At 41.3% G+C, this 26,836-nt stretch overlaps 3 protein-coding genes across 3 annotated transcripts; 1 reads left to right on the top strand and 2 right to left on the bottom strand.

Moving 5' to 3' along the window:
• Nucleotides 1-3,783: 3,783 nt before the first annotated feature.
• LOC134210104 (mitochondrial import receptor subunit TOM20 homolog) lies at nucleotides 3,784-5,493 on the bottom strand. Its single transcript, XM_062686124.1, has 3 exons — nucleotides 5,154-5,493; nucleotides 4,401-4,539; nucleotides 3,784-4,313 (listed from the first exon to the last, which is right to left on the bottom strand). The coding sequence occupies exons 1-3, from the start codon at nucleotides 5,425-5,427 to the stop codon at nucleotides 4,124-4,126; spliced, it is 603 nt and encodes a 200-aa protein (XP_062542108.1). The 5' UTR covers nucleotides 5,428-5,493; the 3' UTR covers nucleotides 3,784-4,123.
• Nucleotides 5,494-14,747: 9,254 nt separating this feature from the next.
• Nucleotides 14,748-15,782, top strand: LOC134213057 (TBP-related factor). Its single transcript, XM_062691583.1, has 3 exons — nucleotides 14,748-14,942; nucleotides 15,004-15,083; nucleotides 15,141-15,782. The coding sequence occupies exons 1-3, from the start codon at nucleotides 14,832-14,834 to the stop codon at nucleotides 15,658-15,660; spliced, it is 711 nt and encodes a 236-aa protein (XP_062547567.1). The 5' UTR covers nucleotides 14,748-14,831; the 3' UTR covers nucleotides 15,661-15,782.
• Nucleotides 15,783-15,890: 108 nt separating this feature from the next.
• On the bottom strand, nucleotides 15,891-26,315 carry LOC134213056 (mitochondrial-processing peptidase subunit alpha). Its single transcript, XM_062691580.1, has 4 exons — nucleotides 26,124-26,315; nucleotides 25,528-26,046; nucleotides 16,297-17,189; nucleotides 15,891-16,239 (listed from the first exon to the last, which is right to left on the bottom strand). Exons 1-4 carry the CDS (start codon nucleotides 26,177-26,179, stop codon nucleotides 16,067-16,069), a joined length of 1,641 nt encoding a protein of 546 aa, XP_062547564.1. The 5' UTR covers nucleotides 26,180-26,315; the 3' UTR covers nucleotides 15,891-16,066.
• Between the last annotated feature and the right edge of the window lie 521 nt (nucleotides 26,316-26,836).

Genomic DNA, 26,836 nt, shown 5'->3' with positions numbered 1-26,836 from the left:
GATTCTTGCGCGATTCCGAAAAAAAAACTTCCAGGATAACAAAGGGTTCCTCCACAGAGAGTCTTTCCGGGATTCAAGGAATGTTTCCTATATACCGCCAAGAATCCTTCCAGGATACCGCGGGGAATTCTTTGGGGATTTCGAACTGAAAGTTCTTTATGGATTCCGCAGGTCTTCTTCCGGGATTCTGCAGAAAGTCCTAGCAGGATTTTACAGGGATTCCAGGATTTTGCAGAGAAACTTTCGGGGATTCCTAAGGAAATTCTTCCGTTGATGCCGAAGGTGGCCGAAGGTTGATCCTTCCGGGATGCCAAAGAAAATACTACTGAGATTACGGAAGAAGGGAACCCTTATGAAATTCTTCGAAATTCTGGAAGGATTTCTGCAGAATCTTGGAAGGGTAGGCTGCAAAATCTTGGAAGGATTTCCTGTAGAAACACGGAAGAATTCCCTGCAGAATCTCGGAAGGATTTCCTGCAGAATTTCGGAAGGATTTGCCGCAGGATCTCGGAAGGATTCCCTGCATAATCCAGGAAGGATAGGCTGCAAAATCTCGGAAGAATTCTCTGCAGAATCAAGTAAGGAATCCCTGCAGAATCCTGGAAGAATTCCCAGCAGGATAATTCCAGAAGGATTCATTTCAGAATCATGAAAGGATTTCCTACTGAATCTTGAAAGGATTCCCTGCAGAATCTCGGAAGGATTCTCCGCAAAATCGCAGAAAGATTCCCTGCAGAATCTCGGAAGGATGGGCTGCAAAATTTCGTAAGGATTTCCTGCCGAATCTCAGAAGGATTCACTGCAGGATCCCGGAAGAATTCCCTGAAGGATTCACTGCAGAATCCCGGAAAGATGCCCTGCAGAATCCTGGAAAGATACCCTGCAGAATCTCGGAAAGATTTCCTGCAGAATCCCGGAACGATTCCATGCAGAATCCCGGAAAGATTTCCTGCAGAGTTTTGGAAGAATTCCCATCAGAATCTCGGATGGATAGGCTGCAAAATCTTAGAAGGATTCGCTGCAGAAACCCGGAAGAATTCCCTGCAGAATCTCGGAAAAATAGGCTGCAAAATCTCGGAAGGATTCTCTGCAGCATCTCGGAAAGATTCCCTACAGAATCTCGGAAGGATGGGCTGCAAAATCTCGGAAGGATTTCCTTCCGAATCTCAGAAGGATTCACTGCAGAATCTCGGTAGGATTCCCTGCAAAATCACGGATGGATTCCCTAGAAAATCTCGGAAGGATTTCCTGCAGAATCTTGGAAGGATTTCCTGCAGAATCTCGAAAGAATTTCCAGCAGAACCTCGGAAGGATAGACTGCAGAATCTCGAAAGGATTTCCAGCATAATCTCAGAATGATTCACTGCAGAAACCCGGAAGGATTTACTGCAGAATCCCGGAAAGATTCACTGCAGAATCCCGTAAAAGATTACCTGCAGAGTTTTGGAAGAATTCCCATCAGAATCACGGACGGATAGGCTGCAAAATCTTGGAAGGATTCCCTGCAGAAACCCAGAAGGATTCCATGCAGAATCTCGGAAGGATTTCCTGCAGAATTTCGAAAGAATTTGCGGCAGGATCTCGGAAGGATTCCCTGGATAAGCCAGGAAGGATAGATAGGCAAACTAGGAAATATTCCCCGCAGAATCTCTGAAGGATTCCCTGTAGAATCTCGGAAGGATGGACTGCAGAATCTCCGCAGCATTTCCTCCCGAATCTCGGAAGTATTTTCAGCAGAATCTCGGAAGGTTTCCTTGCAGTTTTGGAAGGATTCCCTGAGAATCCCGGAAGGATACGCTGTAGAATTGTTGGTAGAATCTCGGAAGGACTCCCTGCGGAATCCCAGAATAATTCTTCGCGGAATCTCAGTAAGGCTCCCTGCGGAATTCCAAACGGATTTGCTGCGTGATTCCGGAATAATTCGCTGCGGGACTCCAGAAGGATTCCCTTCGGACTTCGAAAATAATTCCCGAAAGCATTCCCTTCGGAATCCCGAATAGAAATTGAAAATTATAAAGAAATAAGTCAGTTCAATTCTATAGACCAATTCAGATGGATTTCTACTTATATATGAATATTTATATGTTCATTCATACCTAGTACACTTTAGTTCTACTGGACTGATACATTTTCAAACCCATTGATCAATAAAACAATAATTTCGTCAGGCTTGATCGGTTGTCCACCGTGGTTCAGCGTCATAGTCAACCACCATCGATTCCAGCACATTCGCATTGCTCTTATGGTTGCTTGTGGTGTTGTTAGCGATGCCATCTTTGGTCTGAAGCTGGCTGGTTAGATTGCTCTTGGTGGTCTGATTTATGTTCGGCCCAGTGGCACTGATATCAGCGGTTGAACACGCCACTAGTGTCGCGACCACTGGTGATGCGGCGGCCACGACAGATTTTCAGCTTGAAGTGTAGGGCGATGCGGTGGCAAACTGCTTCCGTGCATTTCGGTGCAAACTGCTTCCGTTTGTCGTCTTTGGAGTTTTATCGAGTGAATTTGGTGATGTTGGAGGCGGGAGCGACAGATGTTTTTGCTATTGATGCTGAGCTAGGAGTCGGTTGCACATTAAAATCAATGTTGTAGGTATGTAGTTTCGATTAAAAGTTATAAGTTTCAAGTAAACTCTCATCTAATGGGAATTTCCAAGTCTGTCAAACCGTATTTGATCAATGACCAATAGATAAGGTTTCACATCTCACTACTCAGTACTAACTTCCATTTCTAAGTACTCACTGCTTACTACTCTGAACGTCTCATTGTTCACAATAAGTTAGAGCTTGTACTTTTAACTATTCAAAAAAATGTGTACCCATATTCACACACATACAGACATCACCTCAGTTCGTCGAGCTGAGTCGATTGTTGGTATATAACACTATGGGTCTCCGGGCCTTCTATCAAAAATTCGTTTTCTGGGTGATCATATAGCCTTTCGGTACAACTTTGTTGTACGATAAAGGCAAAAATGTCGTGGATATAGAAAAACGCATTATGTGCATTTTTTTATGTGATTTGTGTAATTTATTGTGGGAGAGAAAACATGAAGTAAAAGCCAGTACATGACTAAGTCCGATTCATTTTGTTTTGCTTAATGACTTCTATACTACGTACAGAAACAATTCGCTAACTGAGCGCTTCTTAACTGCTGCAGCCCAGTTAAAAAGCAGTTAACTGTCAAAAGTAGACGTCAATTGAAATTCCGACTCCTCCCCGCCATCACGAGATGTTTCACGTGGAGGACCAACGCGCAATTGGAGTTTTCGAAAGGAAAGTGCTGCGTACCATCTATGGTGGGGTGCAGATGGCGGACGGTACGTGGAGGAGGCGAATGAACCACGAGTTGCATCAGCTGTTGGGAGAACCATTCATCGTTCAAACCGCGAAAATCGGACGACTGCGGTGGGCCGGGCACGTAGCCAGAATGTCGGACAGTAACCCGGTGAAAATGGTTCTCGACAACGATCCGACGGGCACAAGAAGGCGAGGTGCGCAGCGGACAAGGTGGATCGATCAGGTGGAAGATGACTTGCGGACCCTCCGTATACTGCGTGGTTGGCGACATGTAGCCATGGTCCGAGCCGAATGGAGAAGACTCTTATATACCGCACAGGCCACTTCGGCCTTAGCCTGAATAAATGAAAATGAAGGTTTCACGTTTAACTAACTATCAATTTTGCGGTATTTGCCGTCGCAAACCCGAAATCAACACAGAAGGACAATTGAACGCATAGAGAATCAGCGATCACGATAATCGTGTATAGGTTAACATTCGAACAATGTGGATTACGGAATAGTGATTCCGCTTGTCATGCCAAAACTTGAACGCGGTGCAGAAAATAAATCACGGACAGCTGAACAGTGTCTTTCTTTCGAGAAGCTTCTTGTAACATATGTAGGATTTAGTTTACTTCTTTCTATAATTATTGTGTGATTCGATACATCAAACTGCGTGGGCGATAACCGCAGACGAAGCTGTACTCTGTTTGTATTTGGTATCTCCAGTCTCCGTCTGTTGCTACTACTATGAATTCTATAACACTCCAAGCTATTCCAGATCGTCGTTCATTTCTTGCAATCTGGCCCTCTCGCTATCGCTTCCGCCCTGTCCGCCGCCTTACTGCCGCATACGATTGATCAGTAGTGTGAACACTTGGGCTGGCAAGGTCTGTTGGAGGACTTGGAGAAGCTGTGCCGGTTGGCCGCAGACGATCACTGCGTTAGCCAGATGCTCGACACCGTTCTCGATGTCACCGGAAGAGATGAGGGCCTCGCCCATCTGAATTTCCTGGAGGAAAATTCTTGCACTTCTTCATGGTCTGCCATGTTGGGCATCGTCGTCCGTGGTCCTCCAGCAGCCGAAGCAGCCTTCTTCACTTTCCTCTTTGCGGCGCTTGTGATCGAAGTAGATGCAGTAGCCCAGGAACAGCGTTCCGGCCACGCCGGCTGCAATCCCGATGGTAGTTTTACTAATCTCCATCTCAACGATTCCGGACCCGAGTTTCACGGTGGCACTACCCGAATAAAAATGTACTATTGGTTCAATAGTGTAAACAATTGAATTACCATACAATGTACGGTATACAATAGGATACATTGTTTCTTGGTGGTTGCACAGATTGTATCAAAATTGAGGATACAATACATCAACATATTTCTCTAATGTAACAATACTTGCAATTGTTTTTGGAACGTTTTCGTACGTAAGATTCATACATTGATAACATTTGAAACGTTTCTTTACATTGCATATAAACTATAGAACAATTTTTGCCTCATAGCGCCAAATATGCATTTTTTCCCTTTAAATTGCATTGTTGAACAGTAAAGCTGTCACAAATGAAAAATCAAAAATCGTATTGTTTTACTATACAAATACAATACAATCCATTGTATTTTGAACAGTTTTGTTCGGATATTTCAACAATATATTAAACATACACTCTATTGTGTGACGAAAAAAATGTATGGAAAAATCTCAGATTTTGTATAGTTACGATACTTAACAACCCGTACATTCTATTGCGAAAACTTCATTTACATTTGAGTAAATGGTTCATAACAATGCTTTCTAATGTATTTCTATGGTTTCATTTCCAATATAATCTATTGCCAATTTAATGTTATTAATAGTAGTGTTACAATACATTGTATTGTAATTCTACTGTATTTTTTATTCGGGTAGCACGTTAATTCGGAACGAGAGAGAGGTCGAAAAGCGAAGAAATTTTCCTTCTTTTCTCCACGAATTTCTCTCTCTAACCTCCTCACTCGCAGCTTCTTTTTGAAGTCCGGATCTTTGCGGGGCTTGTGATCGAAGTAGATGCAGTAGCCCAGGAACAGTGTTCCGGTCACGCCGGCTGCAATCCCGATGGTAGTTTTACCATTGACGTATTCGTCAATGGTTTTACTAATCTTCATCTCAACGATTAGCTTCACGGTGGCACTAGCAGGAACTAAGAACCATCAAGTTCATCTCACTTTATAATTTTAACAGAACTTTATTTATGATCAGAGCAGACAAAAAAACAAAAACAAAACATCGATGCTGTCAGTTATGCGTGCACGGAAAAATAATCATGCGGAAAATGATGACTGACAGCATCTGGTTAGTGTCTTTTCAGTTGTATACCTAGGACTCCTACACACCGATTGAAACTTGAACGCAACACGGGAAAATCCCGAGTGTCTGGTCCCGGTTATTAGTTCCTGTCGATGCTTCCATCAGAGGTATTGGATTGCGTGGGTGGGCTCAAATTAACCCACCAGCGACGTGAGAAGCTTTTGTTTACAAAAGCAGTTACGCCCTTTTGAAATGTTGGTGCCGATTTGTGTCATTGTGTTCATTCGGTGCATTGGACCATGGACTCGAAGGTCAGTTCACTTGCCTACACGTAAAAAAATAACCTTATATGTTATGGCAAAAAACCATTCGAAAATACTCATACTCTTCATTATGCCACCTAATGAATGATCCCATACCAAAAAGCTAATAACATTCATAAGTTAATGAAAAGTATAAGTTTCGGAATGTATGTGACTAATGCGATGTATAAGTTTTTTCTTATACATATCATTAAGCGCCTGCTTTGGCAAAAAAGTATTAGAAATATTAATAATAAATAACATTAAATTTTTTTACGTGTAGGGTAAAATGCCCAATAGTGGACCCCTAGTAGAGGAATTTTGCTCTTCCTCCCGCATAGAAAAAAACCATTTCGCTTATTATACAGATTATAAACTCATTTTAATACACACAGTTAATATTCACGTTGATGTTCATTTACATTAAGACCATAAATGCTTTTCAGTATTGGATTATGAACTACATCATTTGCACAACAATACATATGGTTAAAGTTCAGAGAACAGTTGATAAATGATTGTATATAATCCGTCTATCAATTTTTTTTTTGACATTTCCATTCCGTGCACCGTATTTTTTTTTGTTTAAAAAAAGTTCAGTTCAAATTCAAAACCCGTGTGTAGTGTTTCCAAGTCGCAGCAGAGTCTCAGCCAAGCCGGCAGCAGCAGTTCTAGCTCTATTTCCTGTCTCGATGGCACTTCCTCCCAGCTGCTGAAGACCACCAAACTGCTGGCCAATTTGGACTGGTGCACGGATGGGATAGGTAAACATCAGGAGGATGCTGGCGGTGGGAGCAGTGGAAGCGGAAGCAGCACCACCGTGATCGGGGATGGCAATGGAAATTTCGCCAGTGCCGTTCGGGGTATCAGTAGCGTGGAGAATGTGTCGATCAAGGAATTCGTGCCGGACACATTTAGCTACACACCCCCGCAGGGTAGCAATAAATCCATTGCGAATAGCAGCAGTGCCGGCGCCGCGACCAACCACTCCAGCAAACACCATCACCTGATTGCATCTTCTAGTCAAGCCTCTGATGGGCTTCTGGGAAGCAGTGCTAATGGCGGCAGTTTGAACATGAACGGTGGCGGCGGTCTCGGTGGCCACACCGTGGTGCACTCGGATCTGGACTCGAGCGACGATAATCATCTGAGCTTCAGCAAAAATGGAACCGAAATATTCGACTACGATTGTGATTACGACAATGAAGAGGAGTTTAACTAACTGGCCCGCGTTGCAGCTGCCGTAGCAGCATCGACCAGTGTCACAAGCTCTTGCACTCTCGGTGGGACAAATGCGGCTGGTTCCGCTGCAGTTCCGTCGTCTGGTTTAAACGTGCCGTCCAATACTAGCAGCAATAGCAGCAGCAAAAATCGCGTTTCGTTCGATGCCAACATAAGTGATTTCCTGCGAGTTCCTCCTATTGGAGACTTCGATATGGATGGAAACGGCCTGCTGAAAACCCGAAGGTCCAACAGTCTTACCATGACGGCGAGCAGTGCATGCGGACTTTCGGTTGGCGAGCTGCATCAGCAAAAGCATAACAACGAATATTTATCAGAGGAAAATCTAACTAACCTGCAGCTTCTGCAGAATAAACCGAGGAGTTTCTCCTAAACCATGGACAGTCCTCGTCCTCGTCGTTGACATCCATCGGGTCGGAAACAAGGCTCGACGATTTTAAGCAACATCAGATGATAAAAATGAACGGATCTCCGTACGAGCAGATGATGGAGATGACGGAAGAATATTTGGCAGATTTGAACGTTACGAAGAGGGGTAAGCAATAGGCTGGTGCTGTGCATTCATAAGCTTAAGGAAAGGTACAGTGTGCTACTGCGAATGAAATGATTAATGGTAAGTTTGATTAAATGGCATATATTATTCTCTTACTGATTATTCATTGATTGTTTTCTAGGCTGGCTAGCAGGGCCTGAAACAAACCCCCTAAATTTCTGAAGGGCCATTCCACCTGAAATTCCGGTGAACTATGCTGCGCAATTTTGCTTACAGTCGCTCGCTGGCACTCGGACGATGATCAGCTGCCCCTAACATAGGGAAAAGATGCTGTTGTGAGCCGTTTCTAACATGGAGAACAGACGCTCGTTCAGATTTGCACCCAAGACATGAACAAACTCCCAAACTCTTCCACGTTCCCTGTCACCGTACAACCATAGTTCCCACCGGGGTTGGTTACCCGATGCTCCCTAAGGATGCTCGTTCCCGGCCAGCACCACGGGGAGGTAGGGATAGGCGTTGTTGGCAAAAAGGCTGAGAACCGCGAGATGGAGTCTATTTTATTCCTTCAGGTACGTTAAGTACCAATGGTACAATGGTTTTAATTTATTATTATATTGTAAATATACAGGATTGGAAATAATCTTTATAAAGATGTCATATATTATTAAATTGAAAGAAATTGAAAATAATTATCTTAAGCAATAATTAAACGCAAGGGGTACCGTTGCACAAATTCTCCTGATATGCTCCCATTATAACTTCAAAATAAGACTTATTGTTCGAATCTCCTAAAGTGGATGATATCTCAACATTATGTTTTATAATATGTGGAAAATTTTGTTCGAGAAAATTATCGATTTTTTATAGTAACATAACTTAACCGCCCTTTCCACATATTGTAAATTGGTGAAATACCATTTATCATACTGTTGAAACAATCTGGGGTAGTGTAGACGTATTGTTGCGATAGATTATTCGTACTGTTGTACAAGTATTGTTTGGAATGGTTTTGAATTATATAGGAGACAGTCATGTAATAGTCCAGAATTATGCGGGCTGTCATAAGGAATAGATGTTTTCAACATATTAAGTCTGCTTGATATCTAATAACAAGTTCTGCATCTCCTCTTCACGATACATACAGTATACCCCCGCTGATCCGACAAATGTATGGCCGGACTATCGGGGTTTCTCTCGTTAATCCGACTGTCAAATCCATACAAACGAACCAAAACAAAATCGCAGCACAAAATTGAAAACTGACAGCATAATGTGTTTAAATGTGTGTTGATACTTTTTAATCCGGGAAATTCCGAATTAGTGAGATCCGGACTAACGAGTCATCGGACTAGCGAGGTCCGGATAAGCGGGGGGATACTGTACATAAAACGCTTAAATACACGACGTTATTCGTTGAAATTTAAATGTTAAAGTCTGACTGAATTCGCCCTATAGTATACCCCCTGGAGGTCTATAATAGGAAATTGCTTCCCTATAGTCGACACTTCATTTGATTTTCATGTTCCATTTCGTGACGTTCTTCTTCCCTATTATGCACACCCCAAACAATTCCTACAATGGACACTCTCGTGTTTATTTTTTAAAGAATTGCAAAAAATCATCTAATTTTACTTTCCATAGCATTTCCAATACATGTAATCAAATCATAGGTCTGTATGGTAGGTTCTCCCGATGGAATTCCATAGAAAAATGTTTACATTGTGCTGTAATAATGCAAAAATGGCTGAAGGGTCCACTATTGGGCACTTTACCCTAGTTCCTATTATTTCACTTGCCTAATTCCTGGAGGAACTTCCGGAGGAACTCTTGGAGGAACTTCTAGGGGAATTTCTGGAGCAACTTCCGGATGAATTCCTGGGGGTACTTCCGGAGGAATTCCTGGAGGAACTTCCGAAGGAATTCCTGGAGAAACTTCCGAAGGAATTCCTAGAGGAACTTCCGAAGGAATTCCTAGAGGAACTTCCGAAGGAATTCCTGGAGGAACTTCCGAAGGAATTCCTGGAGGAACTTCCGAAGGAATTCCTGGAGGAACTTCCGAAGGAATTCCTGGAGGAACTTCAAAGGAATTCCTGGAGGAACTTCCGAAGGAATTCCTGGAGGAACTTCCGAAGGAATTCCTGGAGGAACTTCCGAAGGAATTCCTGGAGGAACTTTCGAAGGAATTCCTGGAGGAACTTCCGAAGGAATTCCTGGAGGAACTTCCGAAGGAATTCCTGGATGAACTTCCGAAGGAATTCCTGGAGGAGCTTCCGAAGGAATTCCTGGAGGAGCTTCCGAAGGAATTCCTGGAGGAACTTCCGAAGGAATTCCTGGAGGAACTTCCGAAGGAATTCCTGGAGGAACTTCCGAAGGAATTCCTGGAGGAACTTCCGAAGGAATTCCTGGAGGAACTTCCGAAGGAATTCCTGGAGGAACTTCCGCAGGAATTCCTGGAGGAACTTCCGAAGGAATTCCTGGAGAAACTTCCGAAGGAATTCCTGGAGGAACTTCCGAAGGAATTCCTGGAGGAACTTCCGAAGGAATTCCTGGAGGAACTTCCGAAGGAATTCCTGGAGGAACTTCCGAAGGAATTCCTGGAGGAACTTCCGAAGGAATTCCTGGAGGAACTTCCGAAGGAATTCCTGGAGGAACTTCCGAAGGAATTCCTGGAGGAACTTCCGAAGGAATTCCTGGAGGAACTTCCGAAGGAATTCCTGGAGGAACTTCCGAAGGAATTCCTGGAGGAACTCCCGAAGGAATTCTTGGAGGAACTTCCCAAGGAATTCCTGGAGAAACTTACGAAGGAATTCCTGGAGGAAGTTCTGAAGGAATTCCTGGAGGAAGTTCTGAAGGAATTCCTGGAGGAAGTTCTGAAGGAATTCCTCGAGGAAGTTCTGAAGGAATTCCTGGAGGAACTTCCGAAGCAATTCTTGGAAGAACATTCAAAGGAATCCCTTATGGAACTTCCGAAGAAATTTCTGGAGGAACCTCCGGAGCAATCTAGGGAGCTTCTGAAGGAATTCCTGGATTATTTTTCGAAGGAATCCCTGGAGAAAGTTCCAAAGGAATCTCTAGAGGAACTTTAGATAGAATTGCTGGAACAATTTTCGAAGGGATTCCTGTAGGATTTTTCGAAGGAATTTCTGGAGGAATTTCCAAAGGAATTCCTGGAGGAGCTCTCTAATAAAGTGGGATTAATTTATTCAATAATTTATTAGAAACTATTTTTTTGGAAATATTTTTTTTTAAATTTTGGATTTTCATTTCCATTCAGGGAACGTCCACAAATTGCGTAACTGTTATAGGGGGGTTCCGTGAAGTGTGACAACCCATACAAAAATTTCAGATGCTTCATACAAAAAGTGTGACATAGGGGGGAGGGGGGTCGGAGTTTCAGGAGGTTTTCTCTTGATATTTGAGAAAAGTTCTCTTGGTATTTGGTTCGGAATTTCATAGGAATTTTTCATTTAAAATCAGAGGAATTCCCTTGCAAATTCAAAATAATTATCCAACAAAACTCAGAGAAAATTTTACATGGAATTTTTCTCGGAAATACAAGGAATCTGGAAACTCAATGTTTTTTTTTGTATTTTGGAAATTCAGATGAATTTCCCTTTCAAATTCTTGGAAATGTGCTTTGAAAATTCAGTCGATTTTCCCTTGGACATTCAAGAAATTTTACTTCAAAATTCCAGGGATTTAATTTGGATGAATAGTGGATGTTCTCTTAAAATTAAATTTACTTGTTGGACAAAGACAAGTAGAACAACGATTTTATGATTAATAATATAATCATTAATGTTTCTTCGAGGTTTTCTCGCTTCCCATAAATAATTTTATTCATTTTCAGCAACCCAGTTTAATCATAATGTGTTTAAATGTGTTTTGATACTTTTTAATCCGGGAAATTCCGAATTAGTGAGATCCGGACTAACGAGTCATCGGACTAGCGAGGTCCGGATAAGCGGGGGGATACTGTACATAAAACGCTTAAATACACGACGTTATTCGTTGAAATTTAAATGTTAAAGTCTGACTGAATTCGCCCTATAGTATACCCCCTGGAGGTCCATAATAGGAAATTGCTTCCCTATAGTCGACACTTCATTTGATTTTCATGTTCCATTTCGTGACGTTCTTCTTCCCTATTATGCACACCCCAAACAATTCCTACAATGGACACTCTCGTGTTTATTTTTTAAAGAATTGCAAAAAATCATCTAATTTTACTTTCCATAGCATTTCCAATACATGTAATCAAATCATAGGTCTGTAAGGTAGGTTCTCCCGATGGAATTCCATAGAAAAATGTTTACATTGTGCTGTAATAATGCAAAAATGGCTGGAGGGTCCACTATTGGACACTTTACCCTATTTCCTATTATTTCACTTGCCTAATTCCTGGAGGAACTTCCGGAGGAACTCTTGGAGGAACTTCTAGGGGAATTTCTGGAGCAACTTCCGGATGAATTCCTGGGGGTACTTCCGGAGGAATTCCTGGAGGAACTTCCGAAGGAATTCCTGGAGAAACTTCCGAAGGAATTCCTGGAGAAACTTCCGAAGGAATTCCTAGAGGAACTTCCGAAGGAATTCCTAGAGGAACTTCCGAAGGAATTCCTAGAGGAACTTCCGAAGGAATTCCTGGAGGAACTTCCGAAGGAATTCCTGGATTAACTTCCGAAGGAATTCCTGGAGGAACTTCCGAAGGAATTCCTGGAGGAACTTCCGAAGGAATTCCTGGAGGAACTTCCGAAGGAATTCCTGGAGGAACTTCCGAAGGAATTCCTGGAGGAACTTCCGAAGGAATTCCTGGAGGAACTTCCGCAGGAATTCCTGGAGGAACTTCCGAAGGAATTCCTGGATGAACTTCCGAAGGAATTCCTGGAGGAACTTCCGAAGGAATTCCTGGAGGAACTTCCGAAGGAATTCCTGGAGGAACTTTCGAAGGAATTCCTGGAGGAACTTCCGAAGGAATTCCTGGAGAAACTTCCGAAGGAATTCCTGGAGGAACTTCCGAAGGAATTCCTGGAGGAACTTCCGAAGGAATTCCTGGAGGAACTTCCGAAGGAATTCCTGGATGAACTTCCGAAGGAATTCCTGGAGGAACTCCCGAAGGAATTCTTGGAGGAACTTCCCAAGGAATTCCTGGAGAAACTTACGAAGGAATTCCTAGAGGAAGTTCTGAAGGAATTCCTGGAGGAAGTTCTGAAGGAATTCCTCGAGGAAGTTCTGAAGGAATTCCTGGAGGAACTTCCGAAAGAATTCCTGGAGGAACTTCCGAAGCAATTCTTGGAAGAACATTCAAAGGAATCCCTTATGGAACTTCCGAAGAAATTTCTGGAGGAACCTCCGGAGCAATCTAGGGAGCTTCTGAAGGAATTCCTGGATTATTTTTCGAAGGAATCCCTGGAGAAAGTTCCAAAGGAATCTCTAGAGGAACTTTAGATAGAATTGCTGGAACAATTTTCGAAGGGATTCCTGTAGGATTTTTCGAAGGAATTTCTGGAGGAATTTCCAAAGGAATTCCTGGAGGAGCTCTCTAATAAAGTGGGATTAATTTATTCAATAATTTATTAGAAACTATTTTTTTGGAAATATTTTTTTTTTAAATTTTGGATTTTCATTTCCATTCAGGGAACGTCCACAAATTGCGTAACTGTTATAGGGGGTTCCGTGAAGTGTGACAACCCATACAAAAATTTCAGATGCTTCATACAAAAAGTGTGACATAGGGGGGAGGGGGGTCGGAGTTTCAGGAGGTTTTTTCTTGATATTTGAGAAAAATTCTCTTGGTATTTGGTTCGGAATTTCATAGGAATTTTTCATTTAAAATCAGAGGAATTCCCTTGCAAATTCAAAATAATTATCCAACAAAACTTAGAGAAAATTTTACATGGAATTTTTCTCGGAAATACAAGGAATCTGGGAACTCAATGTTTTTTTTGTATTTTGGAAATTCAGATGAATTTCCCTTTCAAATTCTTGGAAATGTGCTTTGAAAATTCAGTCGATTTTCCCTTGGACATTCAAGAAATTTTACTTCAAAATTCCAGGGATTTAATTTGGATGCATAGTGGATGTTCTCTTAAAATTAAATTTACTTGTTGGACAAAGACAAGTAGAACAACGATTTTATGATTAATAATATAATCATTAATTTTTCTTCGAGGTTTTCTCGCTTCCCATAAATAATTTTATTCATTTTCAGCAACCCAGTTTAATCAAGTGATCCTGATTATGCTTTCTTTTTGTTTTCTCTGCAGTTCTCTGCTACTAAAAATAATATAAATTTAAATAAAATCACTTCATGCTAAACGTGCGGCCATTACTAAACGGCGGCCATTACCGCTCGCGGAAAACTGGATACCGCTGCCGCATTTTTTGAAAATTTTCAAAAAATATGTGGTTTTAGTACATTCCGGATTTTTTCGTTCCGCATCATTCGCGAAGTCGAAGCAAATTCTGCTCTCCTATGGGAAATCCCATTGCTATCTGTCAGAGTTTGAGTGAAACATGGCCGCCATCCCGAATAAAACATATTATAGAAAAACAATACAATTTATTGTAACATCACTATGAAACACAATAAATTTACAATAGATTTTATTGTTGATGAAATAATAGAAATACATTAGAATGTATTGTTATGAACCATTCATTAAATTGTAAATGAAGTTTTCGCATTAGAACGTACGGGTTGTTAAGTATCGTAACTATACAAAATCTGAGATTTTTCCATACATTTTTTTTAGTCAAACAATAGAGTGTATCGTAAATATATTGTAGAAATATCCGAAGAAAACCGTTTAAATTGCATTAGATTGAATTGTATTTTTATAGTAAAACAATACGATATTGGATTTCTTAATTATGACGGCTTTACCGTTAAACAATGAAATTTAAAAAAAAATAATGCATATTTGCGGCAATTGGATAAATATTGTTATATTGCTTATAAGGGTTGCTGACGTTTGATCATCTTTCTCTTTCAAGCGCGTGGCAAGGATAGGATTTGTTTTCATCGGGAAACGTTTCCCGATGAAAACAAATCCTAATTGGACCTTTTCCTTAAAGTAATTCAAGCCGGCAACATGTGGCAACACTGCCAGACGCCCTCTCTCTCTCTCTCTCTCTCTCTCTCTCTTTTTCTGACAGTTCACAAACAACATTCGCGTAGTCGCGCATTTTTCCAAGCCAGAAATTCAAAAATATCTCAGTGAAAATGGATATTAAGCCGACGGATAATTCGCTCAAAACAATGGTGTCCAATCCACCCCCGAAGACCGCATCATCCACAGGTTCTAATTCTATTACAATACTTCAACATCCAAAGGTAACGATCTGAAAAAATGGCTAGTTCCTTCCTTCCTACCTATATATGTAACCACTTTTAGCTACCGCCACATAGCAGCATGGTAATACAGATGCCAATGCCCACCGGCCCACAGGAAGCAATAAATTCTATACTAGTCAGGTACGGTACAATTCTACGCATTTCTGTCAAGAATATAATCTTATTTCCGCTTTCCAGGAATTGCGTTGCCACCGTTAGCTTGGGCTGTGAGTTAAATCTGCAGGCAATTAACTTCCGTCTGCGAAACTCAGAATACAACCCGGCTCGCTTCCATGGGGTGGTGATGCGAATACGGGAGCCCCGCTGTACGGCGCTGGTTTTCCGCTCGGGAAAAATCGTCTGTACGGGGGCCCGCAACGAAGCGGGAGCCTTTCTGGCGGCCCGAAAATTCGCCCGAATCATACAGAAATTGGGCTATAACGTGCGATTTCTGGAGTTCAAAGTGCAGAACCTGGTGGCCACCGTAGATTTGCGGTTTCCGATTCGATTGGAGAATTTGAACCAAGTGCACGGTCAGTTCAGTTCGTACGAACCAGAGCTGTTTCCAGGGTTGATCTATCGGATGGTGAAGCCTCGGGTGGTGCTTCTGATTTTCGTCAATGGAAAAATTGTTTTTACTGGTGCCAAATCAGAGCAGGAGGTGAGCGATAGCTTGGAGAACATTTATCCTATTTTGCAAAGTTTTAGGAAAAATTAGGCATTTTTATTGTTAAGGCGGCATTGATATTGTGTCACATTGTATATAAATTAGGTTTAATCTCAAAGTAATACCTGGCTAGAATAATAAATTTATCAATTTCATATATTTTGTGTTGTAAATTCCTTATGCTGCATTTCTTTCTATACCATCGTTGTTGCAAGCCTAACTTTGAAATCTGCTCGTATTGAAAGGACTTTCTTTCTAAAAAACCGCACCTTTAAGAATGCTTCCTTTAAGATTCGATTTATTTTAAAATAATTTGTAATCACTTCCCGCGGACTATTTAAGCACAATCATATTACGCAACTAACATCCTATAGTACTCACAGTTTCGAATTCCACGACTCACGATCAGTCGATGGCCATTCACCGGCCAATCGACAATGAAATGTTTCCTATTTTCTTACCTAAACAATGATAGTCGCCGATTACCGGGCAATCGTCCTTCGCCGGCTAGAGCCGTTTGGATGTCTTTTACATCGGGAATGCCCTTGATCTCGCCGCGTGCTGCTAAAGCAGGTGGCGACGCAAGGAATCTTCGGGCCACGTTCTGAATATCCTCTGCAGTTATCTTGCCTACAAAAACAAAAATAATGAATAAACAATGACATTGCAAATTTGGGAGGCGCTTACCGATTTCTTGTATGAAATGTTCTGGCCGTCTGCGCTCTCCAGTGGCCAGAACCTGTCGTCCTATATCCTCGAAGACGACCGGACGGGCCTCCAGATTCATCAGTAGCATGCTTTGCAGTTGAGTTTTGGCGCGTTGCAATTCTTGATCGCCCGGTTTGGCTTGCATAGTATACAGTTCACGAGTTATTACTTCCACAAGACTTCGAATGTGCGTGGGAGGAGCAGTAGCGTGAATGCAGAACAATCCGGAATCACCGTACGCGTGGTTATAAGCAGTGGCGCTGTACATCCAATGGTAACGATTCAGGACATTCGTGTAGAGGCGAGTGTACATGCCTTTCCCTGGGCCTCCAGCCGAAAATGAACCGCCTCCACCCATCATGATGTTCAGCACGCAAGCGGCAATGAAATCTTTGTCTTGATGGGAGCATCCTTTGAGGCCAATTACAACATGAGCTAACTCTGGAAGTCCAACCGCTGCGTATACCGGGATAGCACATTCTTCCAACTTTGAACCACCGGTGTACTGCGCAATTGAACCGTCCACACCAGCCGGATCTTTAGCAACGATCTTCTCCATATCCCATGTGGTGGATCCTTCCACAAAATATTTTTCAGCTAAACGAACCAAATCGTCATGGGGAACGCCAACTCCAGCTAACACCATCCGATCCGGACTGTGGTGGTGTTTGAGGTAGTTCAGCAACAAGGTCCTATCGATTTGATCGGCATTCTGCGGCGGGCAGAGCTTCGGCAGTCCTAGCGTGTTGTCTCTGAAGGCAGCCGCATGAATCATATCCATCAGAATGGGTTCCTGCTCTGGGCGCATTCCCAGCGTTTCAAGCTCGAATTTTACCGCCTGTCTCGCCATGTCGACTTCTTCAGTGGCCAACCTATAGAAATATAATTTTATCAATGTTTGGTCAAAATCCGCTGTTTTATAATGCTTTACTGGCAATACCACGTTATAAATAATTTAGAGTAGGTAAAAGTTTTCTTCAATAAAGAAGTGAAAAGGGAAAAATGGGAGATATATTGGAGAGTAGAATCAAAGACAAAACCCAGTTGATTGCACCTAGTAGTGATACTGTATCCAGTTTTCCGCGAGCGGTAATGGCCGCCCGCTTGCTTGCGGTTCAGTCTCTGATTTGACGTTTCTGGAGGTCAACTGCACCCACCATTCGAGCATTTTGATCAATGTGGTATATAAGAAGGCTTGAATTCACTGCATCAGCACCTGAACAGCACGTGAAACACATAAAGAACGATTAACGATCCACGATTAACGACATCCTGCTTATAGGCAGTAGCGGTTGCCACAAGATCACTGAGTTTGTCTCCGAAATTGATGCACATTTTAGCAATATTGGCGCTAAAAGCATAACATTTACTGTCCTATGTCCATCCATATCATATGAGACAGATATGCTCGCGAGCAGCAACTTAATCAGTTCTAAAAATATTCAAGACTTGAAAAGATCTTTACAGACAGAATACTTACATAATTTGTCAGGACAAATATTGTTTTTCCAAGATTGTATAAGGATTGCTAAGAAGCATGACATACATCTTTGAATTCTTACGATTATCGAACATTTTTACCAGTTTCCAGCAGAAGTCATGCATCACAGAAATTTATATAAATAATCAATGGGTTCCATTAATTTATTTGATTTATTATTTACATTCAGATATGGTAATGGATGTATCGATTCAAAGCGAACATCCAAGAAATCGTATGATTGTCTGCTTTATGAAAGCTTAGAATTCATGATCAGTTTCAATGAATCTTCTGAGGTTTGTAGAAAACTTTTTTTTTCGTGGGAATCCCCACTGCCAGGTAGCAAGATCCTGTGATGTGAGATCGGCGGAGCAAGATCCTGTTAGAAGAAGCAAAGGGTGCTGCTTAGACATTCAACTGTCAGGTACTGGAGTGTAAAGCCTGACCATCTGAAAGTCAACGGCACACCACCCGTAAGCTTACAATTGTGATTTGGCCGTCCGAACCGCGTAGCTGCGTGGATTTTGGTCCCCAAATTAACATGAACTGTGTGCGATGAACACTGGCTACTACAAACCTTTTTGGTTTCACTTCCATCATTTCGCTTTGCCCGTCGCCGCTTGTGCGTCACCTCATTGTTGTTGGTACATAGATGGAGCTCGATATATTGTCGTACACGTCGATCCATTCGACCTTGCCTCCGTTCTTCAACAGTAGATTCGTTCGTTTCGATTGTTGATGGTGTTTGCAATTCGCTATTGATCGGAAAGAAATCAGCTTGAGTGAACAATTCATCGCTTGGTTTCGAGTTTCATTCTCGGTTGCGGCGGATGACTCATGACACTTCTTCCCCCAATTTGACCGGACGGCCACATTGCCGACAGGATTTGGGCTGATTCAAGTATGTCACCATTGTAGTCTCTTGTTTGATAGTGATGAACGACGGAAATTGCTGTAGTAAATAAAATTCGTACGATGTTTGGTATTCCGGGAAAGTAGTGTTTCCACATTTCGCTTCTTATCGAAATAACCTCCGAACTCCAACATGAAGTCGGCTATGGTGGAATGGATTCTATGACGCTGTCCCGAATGTCACTAACCAGAACGCCAGTAGCCCGAAAGGCTATTGCCCCGAATAACCCGTTACCCCGAATGGTCACTATCCAGAATTATCATTACCCCGAATGACCATAACCCCGAATTTGTCAAAAATAAAAAAATGTTGGGGTTGTATACACGATACGACCGCTCGACGTAAACTACGTAAAACCAAATATAATACACTGAACCAATTATTCTGCTCTATATAGAAGAGAAGAAACCATCCCACAACACTACTACCCAGCTTTACCTGACCACCTCCCACTCTATGAGGGAGTAGGGACTCCACTGTCTAGCGGCTGGGCCACCCCCCATTCATACAACCCAGTTCAATAATAGATAATACCCTAAAAGTAGGCAATTACCAAGGAGTGGAACGCGCTGTATAGGGGTTGCATGATGCATGAAAGAAATCAAATTTTCAATAGTTTAGCGTTGAAAATCAATAGTTTCAATACTACTGGCAAATTGGTGGAGAGTTTGCGAATCGATTGATATATAAATCTTTGAAATCCATCGAAAGATAAAGGACCTATTAATGTTACAAATCTTACATGATTTCGTGACGGTCCCCAATTTTGACATTTTCTTTTTACACCCTGTATCCGAGTCTTCCCCTTAGACGTAGTTTACGTCAAAATTATGTACTCACTTTCTTGCTCACTTTATTACTTCATTAGATTGCGTTTCAATAATGAAGTTGAAAATAGGAACTAATCAGTCGAAAATAATATATTCAAAATAATTAAAGTAGAAGTCATTTACTCACCCGTCTTGTTCCGGGCTACCGCGTTGTTTAAGGTTCAAATGTCATAGGGTAAAGTGTCCAATAGTGGACCCCCAACCAATAGTGGTCCCTCCAGCCATTTTTGCAATATTACAGCACAATGTCAACATGTTGCTATGAAATTCTATCGAGAGAACCTACCTTACAGTCCTATGATTTGATTACATGGATTAGAAATGCTATGGAAAGTAAAAATAAATGATTTTTTACAATTCTATAAAACATAAACACCAGAGTGTCCATTATAGGAATATTTTGGGGGGTCCATAATAGGGAAGAAGAACGTCCCGAAACGGGACATGAAAATCAAATGGAGTGTCGACTATAGGGAAGCAATTTCCTATTATGGACCCCCAGGGGGTCTACTATAGGGCGAATTCAGTAAGACTTTAATATTTTAATTTCAACGAATAACGTCGTGTATTTGGGTGTTTTATGTATGTATCGTGAAGAGGGGATGCAGAGCTTGTTGTTAGATATCAAGCAGAATTAATATGTTGAAAATTTCTACTCCTTATGACAGGAAGAGCAAAATTTCGCTACTAGGGGGTCCACTATTGGGCATTTTACCCTACATCAAATCGACTTCTTTTTATTGCTGTTCGCTTCTTTTTTTTTTGCGGAGAGCCTACTCATTCGCTCAGATCTGATTTTGTACAAAGTACACAAACATTTCAAAGGTATCAAACTCTATATATTTCCACAAAATATTAACGTCCTTTTCAATACCTGTACATCGCACAGATTATAGTAATACGCATAAACAAACTCAAACATGCGTCTGAGATTGATTTGTTGTGCATCCTTCTCCTAATTACACGATTTCCTACATGCATTTTACATGAATGTAAAATTATGATGCAGTTGACTACCTTCTCAAATGTTCGTCCAGATTCAATGGATTGTTTATAGGGATCCTATATTCAGAGATATGCGAAAGCGGCCATCTTGAGCCAATCGAGCATTGAGAACTGTCAAAGTCTGAGCCAAATGAACATCGTTATTGTTGCAGATCGAAAGGTATTGCGATTTTGGTGAAATAGATTTTATGAAAAGTTTTATCGAATAAACAATTTGTTTTGCTTTCGTAAGTAAAAGTGGTCTAGTTGATGCCTTATATCGTGTTCATCCGTATTGCTCTTTAATTTTAGCGAAAATGCACTGCTAGAGGATAGACAAAATAATCAAAAAGTGTCTTCGAATGTAAAGTCATGTGCAAGCCTAAACATTTTTCACTGCGGCAAGTGCTGGCAGCATTTGTTTACGAAAATAACAGCGTTGCTAAATCGTCTGGAAAAGTATTCGCACATCTCTTAATATAGGATCCCTAATTGTTTACATGGCCATATGATCGGTCTTCTCTCTGTGTACATGAAAAGTGATGCCGTTTTAGCATTACATTATTATTTTAGCATTACATTACATTATCAACACTTGAATAATGAAAAAATAAATAACCTGCGTTGCTTATGAATACTTGCGTTTTTATAGTTCTAGCTCACATCTAATATTTAGTGTCAATATATAGCATGAAAAGCATCATTTTCATAGATTATTGCTTGATGTTTACGTACATATTCGAGAAAACAAGCATAACATATAGAACAAATCAACACGCAACACTGAACGATGATTTTCGAGCATCTGCAAAGTATAAGAGAGCGTGAGAGTAAATCGACGGTTTCCCCTCCTGGAAAAATATTTTTTCAACTTTGCAATATTTTCTGCAAAAAACAGTTTTTTCAAATAATATTACGAAATTCATCCAAATGAAGCATCCCACATGTATTTAAGTCACCACTATATGTTGATGTAGTTTTAAAACAAGAGTGCTTCCCCGATTCAGCTGGGGAATGCATTTTCTCCTCAGTGGGCGGATTTTTGCCTGGGGTGGTACAAGCACGTGGCTGTTTTCTTGTCAATGACTGGATTACGGTAATTTGGGCCTTAAAAGAAGGAAAACATTTACTTTTTCGTCTCATCCCGGCCAAATGCGTGCTATTAAAGAAGGAGACATTCACTCTCTCGCATTATTCCGGGCAAGTGCGTGCTTTAAAAGAAGGTGTCTTTTACTCCCTCACTTTATTCCGGGCAGAAGCGTGCTTTTAAAGAAGGAAGGATTAGTTTTAAAGAAGGATGCATTATTCCGGAGAACCGGATGCTTTAAAAGAAGGTTTCATTTACTCTTTCGCATTTGTTTTGGCAAATGTGCGCTTTAAAAGGAGGAGGCGTTCACTGTTTCGCATTAAGAGTCCCGCACATAAGATTCGTTTCCGTTGCGTTTGACAGTTTTGCCATGGGAAATGTGCCAAAACGCAACGCAAACGCGTGCTTTCAAAGAAGGTGTAAATCATTCTCCCTCCTTTTTTCGGGCAGATGCGTGCTTTAAAACAAGGAGGCATTTAAAGAGGCTGCACTCATAACAAAGAAATGAAGTGTCAAAATTGGAACAGCGCATTTGCTGTCAAATCGGTTGCTCCAATCGAGCACAAGGTTGTTGAGTCGGTTCAAGTACGAGACACTGAAGACGACCTTACTGTTGACGTCGAAATACGTATCTGTCAAGGTACAATTAAGTGGTGGAATTCAATGGGATTTTCCAAACTCGTCTTACGACAAGTGATTAGGATAACTGTTAGCATATGCAAAAGAAATAATTAAACATATTGCGTAATATATTTATATGATTTTCGGGGTAATGGCCTTTCTGGGTAGTGGGGTATTCGGGGTAGTGGTCATTCGGGGTAGTGACCTATCGGGGCACTGGCGTTCGGGGTAGTGACATTCGGGTTAGTGTCATAGGGTGGAATGACTTACCGATTAAGGTAGATCGTACACCCGAACGGTCACAATAAGTGCGGACAACGCGTCCAACTAGAATGGTGTCTGCGTGCCAATTACTATTTTGAGTGACCGTTTCATGAACCGTTTGCACCAAAGTGGTTTTTAAGTCCTTTCCCAGTCAACACAAAATCGTATATGATGCAACATAAGATGCTAAAGTGAAGACAATATACGCACATATTGTATGGGGAAGTACCTATATCGCTTCCAATTTAGCATCTTATACGGCATCATATACGATCTTGTGTTTACTGGGTTGTTCGGCACCCTTAACTACCAGTTGCAGTGTTCCGCTTGGTTTTCGGGGCGTTCATTTTGAACTGCTCTGACTAACAAAGCTAAACAAATTCAATAATTTTGATGGCATTGATCGAAAGGATTAAAAACCAGACGTGCCGCCGGCACTGGGAGTAAACGGCGCGATTTTTGTTTCTGCTGAAATTTTGTAGATTTTGAATAGTTTTCCAATTATTCATAATTTGCTGTTTTAACATAACCATTAACGTGTAGCATCGAAATGTGTTTGGTCATAAAATAAGATTATAAGTCAATCAATAAATTAATCTAAACATAGAAAACTTGAAGTTTCGTTAAGGTGCTTGGAACTGAATGTGATCCAAAAGTGAAGTGAACCAATTTGTTGTTAACTTCTGGTTGCTTGGGAGAGGTCGTAGAGTTCTCTGCATCTTTCTTAAGTTGGTGTTCAACTAACCATCCTTCCCCTTCCTCAGCATTCGCAAGGACGTGGGCAGAAATGATCTCGAGTACATTGCTTCCATATAAGAGATACTGATTAGTCCCAATCCCGAATCAATATATGTGATAACGGATGCTTCTCTCATACAATAGCCTTGCCTTGTACACCACCTACGAATTTACGCGAATTGCTCGATGCTAAAATATATACTTTACTGGTCGTTTTGAAGCTGTTATGGTGATGTTTGTGTCGATAGTTAGATGATCTGAAAATGACTTTCGATTCCCAATACCTTCCATTAAATGTTCGTGAATAGGCTTCAATGAGTTCTGAACTTATTGTGACATCTACAGAAGTTGCTGTTTGGTATATCCTGCCTGATTGGAACGTACGTTGGTGAACCATCAGTTTCCTGTACGAAATTGATATCATCCGTCAGCTGCATTAAAGTCTCTTCTCGCTTCTCCATGTGAGCATTACTACACAGATGGTGATGGGCGTGCACATCGCCTTCTATTACTCTTCTATTCTCTCTACTAACATGCAGTTGGACTAATACAGATAGACACTAGTATTAGCTCCAGTGGCAGCACTTTGATAACAATAATTGCTTGAGTGAAATCCAATATTCTCATATTCTCCAGCATTTGATACTCGTTGTAGTTCTGTATTGTTCTTATACAATATTCTGAACGAACTATTTGTTTTTGGTGTGAAAACAATTACAATATGGTTTTAGCATGTTTTAGCAAAATCAAAGCACTGTTTCGAGATAGCTTTGGACTTCTCTTGTATGCCTTCTGGCATGTCCTCGTCGATGACAATCGGAAACAATTTCATCACATTTTTTTAACCGATGTTAGCCGTCTGCAATGCCTTTTGCCTCTCTTCGGTGATCATCTTGTTCGTCTTCTATTTTTTGGTAGCCCAATATGGGTTGTTGAGTCCTGCTCCATCTTCTCTTTCTCTTTTGTTGATCATTTTTGCGTGCTTGCTTCTCCACATTTCTAGACCAACATCGTCTTGTATATTTTGAACGCCGGTTGGATCGGCAGTTAAGGTAGATTTACCTTCTCCCATTGTTGTTTCACCGTTCCCGTGTTATCAGTGACCACCTTTTTTTAAGATCTCTTGCAGATTAGAGTAATCATGAAAGTTGGCCAGCAGATCAAAAGATTTTGACTGCTGAATACTGAACACATTTTTCGGAATTCTGCATAGGTTAGATTTTGCATGGCAAACACTGCATTAAGGTCGGACTGCTTCTTCGGACAGATATGGGGTCAGTCGTATTGTGATCCATCCTGCAACTATCACACTTTACGGGCTTTTCTTATGCTTCGTCGTGATTCTCCTCTTTGTGGTGTTCTCCACAGTTCTTACATCGCCTGGTTCCTTTGCAGTTGAACGTTCGACGGCCATACCGTAAGCATTTTTCACACAGCTCCACTTTCCTGATGAACGGCAGGAATTTAGCTACGCAGCTAAACAGCTAGTCATTGCCGGGCAGCTTTGATGCCCGGAAAGAGACACTAACTCTGTTCAGGGGAATTTGATCATTAATAAATCGGAACACGAACTTTTCTTTGTTGGCCTTGATAGCCGCAATACTATGTCAAAAGCTGCATCTTGCCACAGACGGGCCTATTTATCGCCTCATGGTAGCAGGCTAAACTCGAAGAACACAATGTCTCAACAAACGACACTAAGGTACGTAAAAGATAACCCAGGCTTGAGCGGTCGAATGAAGGATACAGACGTTCATGGGAATATATTGTAAGTCACCGAATTAAGACGTTAGGTGTCTCATTTTTTTTTAATTGGACATACATTTCAATAGGAACGCCACTGGAAGGCTAATATTTGAGAAGGATATGAATGAAGAGCAAAAAAAACCAACATCAGCCCTAAAAATTCTATAATTCTATTGAGGACTCCAAAACCAATAAGAATCATTCACACCTAGAAGATACCCAGATTTTATCATCTGAGTGCCTAAAAAAGAGATGTTACTAACACAGCATGTCAGGGTTTGAAATACGGACACCATAGCATGCCTGGTAGCATTAAAAGCTATTAGGGTAGATCTTGAGTAAACCTATCTTTGTCTAATGACTAATCGAGAACGACATTAACGTAACCCTACCAAGAAAGTATTGAAGTAAGCATACATATTTGCTAAAAGTACCGATGAGCTTAATGCTTCTTCTGTTTAATATTGAAATGAAATAATTGGAAAGCGTAAGGACTATTCCCACCATATTAATAATCGCACAAATGCATTGAACCCATTGAACTTACTTTGGTCTCAGCACGACGTCGGCCAAAATCCGCGAAACTGAATCCAATCCGCGACTATCAGCGCTAGCCGCGTACACAAACGTATCCCTCGAGCTCTGACAATCGCAAATGCCGCCGTGCTGTTCGAGTTCCTTGAAAATGACATCCTTCTCTCCGAAAGATTGTGTCGACTGGAATGCCAACTTCTCGAGAAAATGGGACACTCCGCTTGGGTATGCGAGCTCGTATCGTGGTCCGGAATCGATCACCACACCAACGGTGCAAAACTGACCGAACCGATTCTCCGAGGCCACCCGCAACCCGTTTGAAAGTCGAGTGACCTGCGTGACGTTGCTCTGGTCTCCGGGCCGAGCATACTGAACGGGAGGCAAATCTGGAATCGGCTGCGAAAGTGGGGGTAGCGGGGTGACGATTTCTTTTGATGGTACGTTGATAGTAGATCCATCCAGGTTGCTGGCACGGCCTCCTTCTATGTTCGCACCACCGGTGCTGACGTAAGGTCGCCAAATAGTTCGGCAACTATCAAACGAAATTACAAGACCACAAAATGTCAGATTTCGAGGTTAAACAAAAAGGGTGGAATAATGCTAGCTTACCATTTGTTCAGAAACACCCGACTAGTGAGGGTTTTAGTATTGAATGGCAAAGCCATTTTAAAAGTGATTTTTCACGCAATTAAACTACACAAACTGGATATTTTGCACAACTTTTTGATAGTCCGCAGCAGAAGGACTCGAATCAGAAAGCAGGGAGCCGAACAAGAATCAATCTTTTGAGTTTTGACAACTAAATGAACATCTGATAAATGACCTGCTGGCTGTACAGCCCTCTAGAATGAACATTCTTGCACGCACTACACTCGAAAAAAGTATATGGTGAATATACAGTGTTTATTTATAACATTTTTATACCAACTTTTCAAAACGACTTATTTATCTAAACCTGATGGGAGCTGCGGACCAGCTGCGGACTAAATCGAATCTAATTTTTAAGATGTTTTGTTTGAAACCCACAAACTTCCTCTCAGTGTTTAATGTACACATAACGATTTTCTCACATTAAATTATCATTATGGTTACCTTTGATTGAATTAATTACAAAGTTTTAGTAGTCGATTTACTGCATTGTATAAATTAACGTGCCGAATGTAAAATGAAAGCTATGTACTACATGTTAACGTATTATTCAATAAATACAAATACAAATACAAATTAATCCATGCCGTTCACTTATATTGAATTCGTCGATATATTTAAAATGACGTCAGAAAACCGACATTTTTGTTTGAATGGATCTATATAATTAATAT

This window comes from Armigeres subalbatus, chromosome 2, assembly GCF_024139115.2.
Source record: "Armigeres subalbatus isolate Guangzhou_Male chromosome 2, GZ_Asu_2, whole genome shotgun sequence".
In the NCBI taxonomy this organism is placed as follows: Eukaryota; Metazoa; Arthropoda; class Insecta; order Diptera; family Culicidae; genus Armigeres; species Armigeres subalbatus.
Note: the sequence above shows the minus strand (reverse complement) of the source record. Positions and strands in the feature narration are given on the sequence as shown.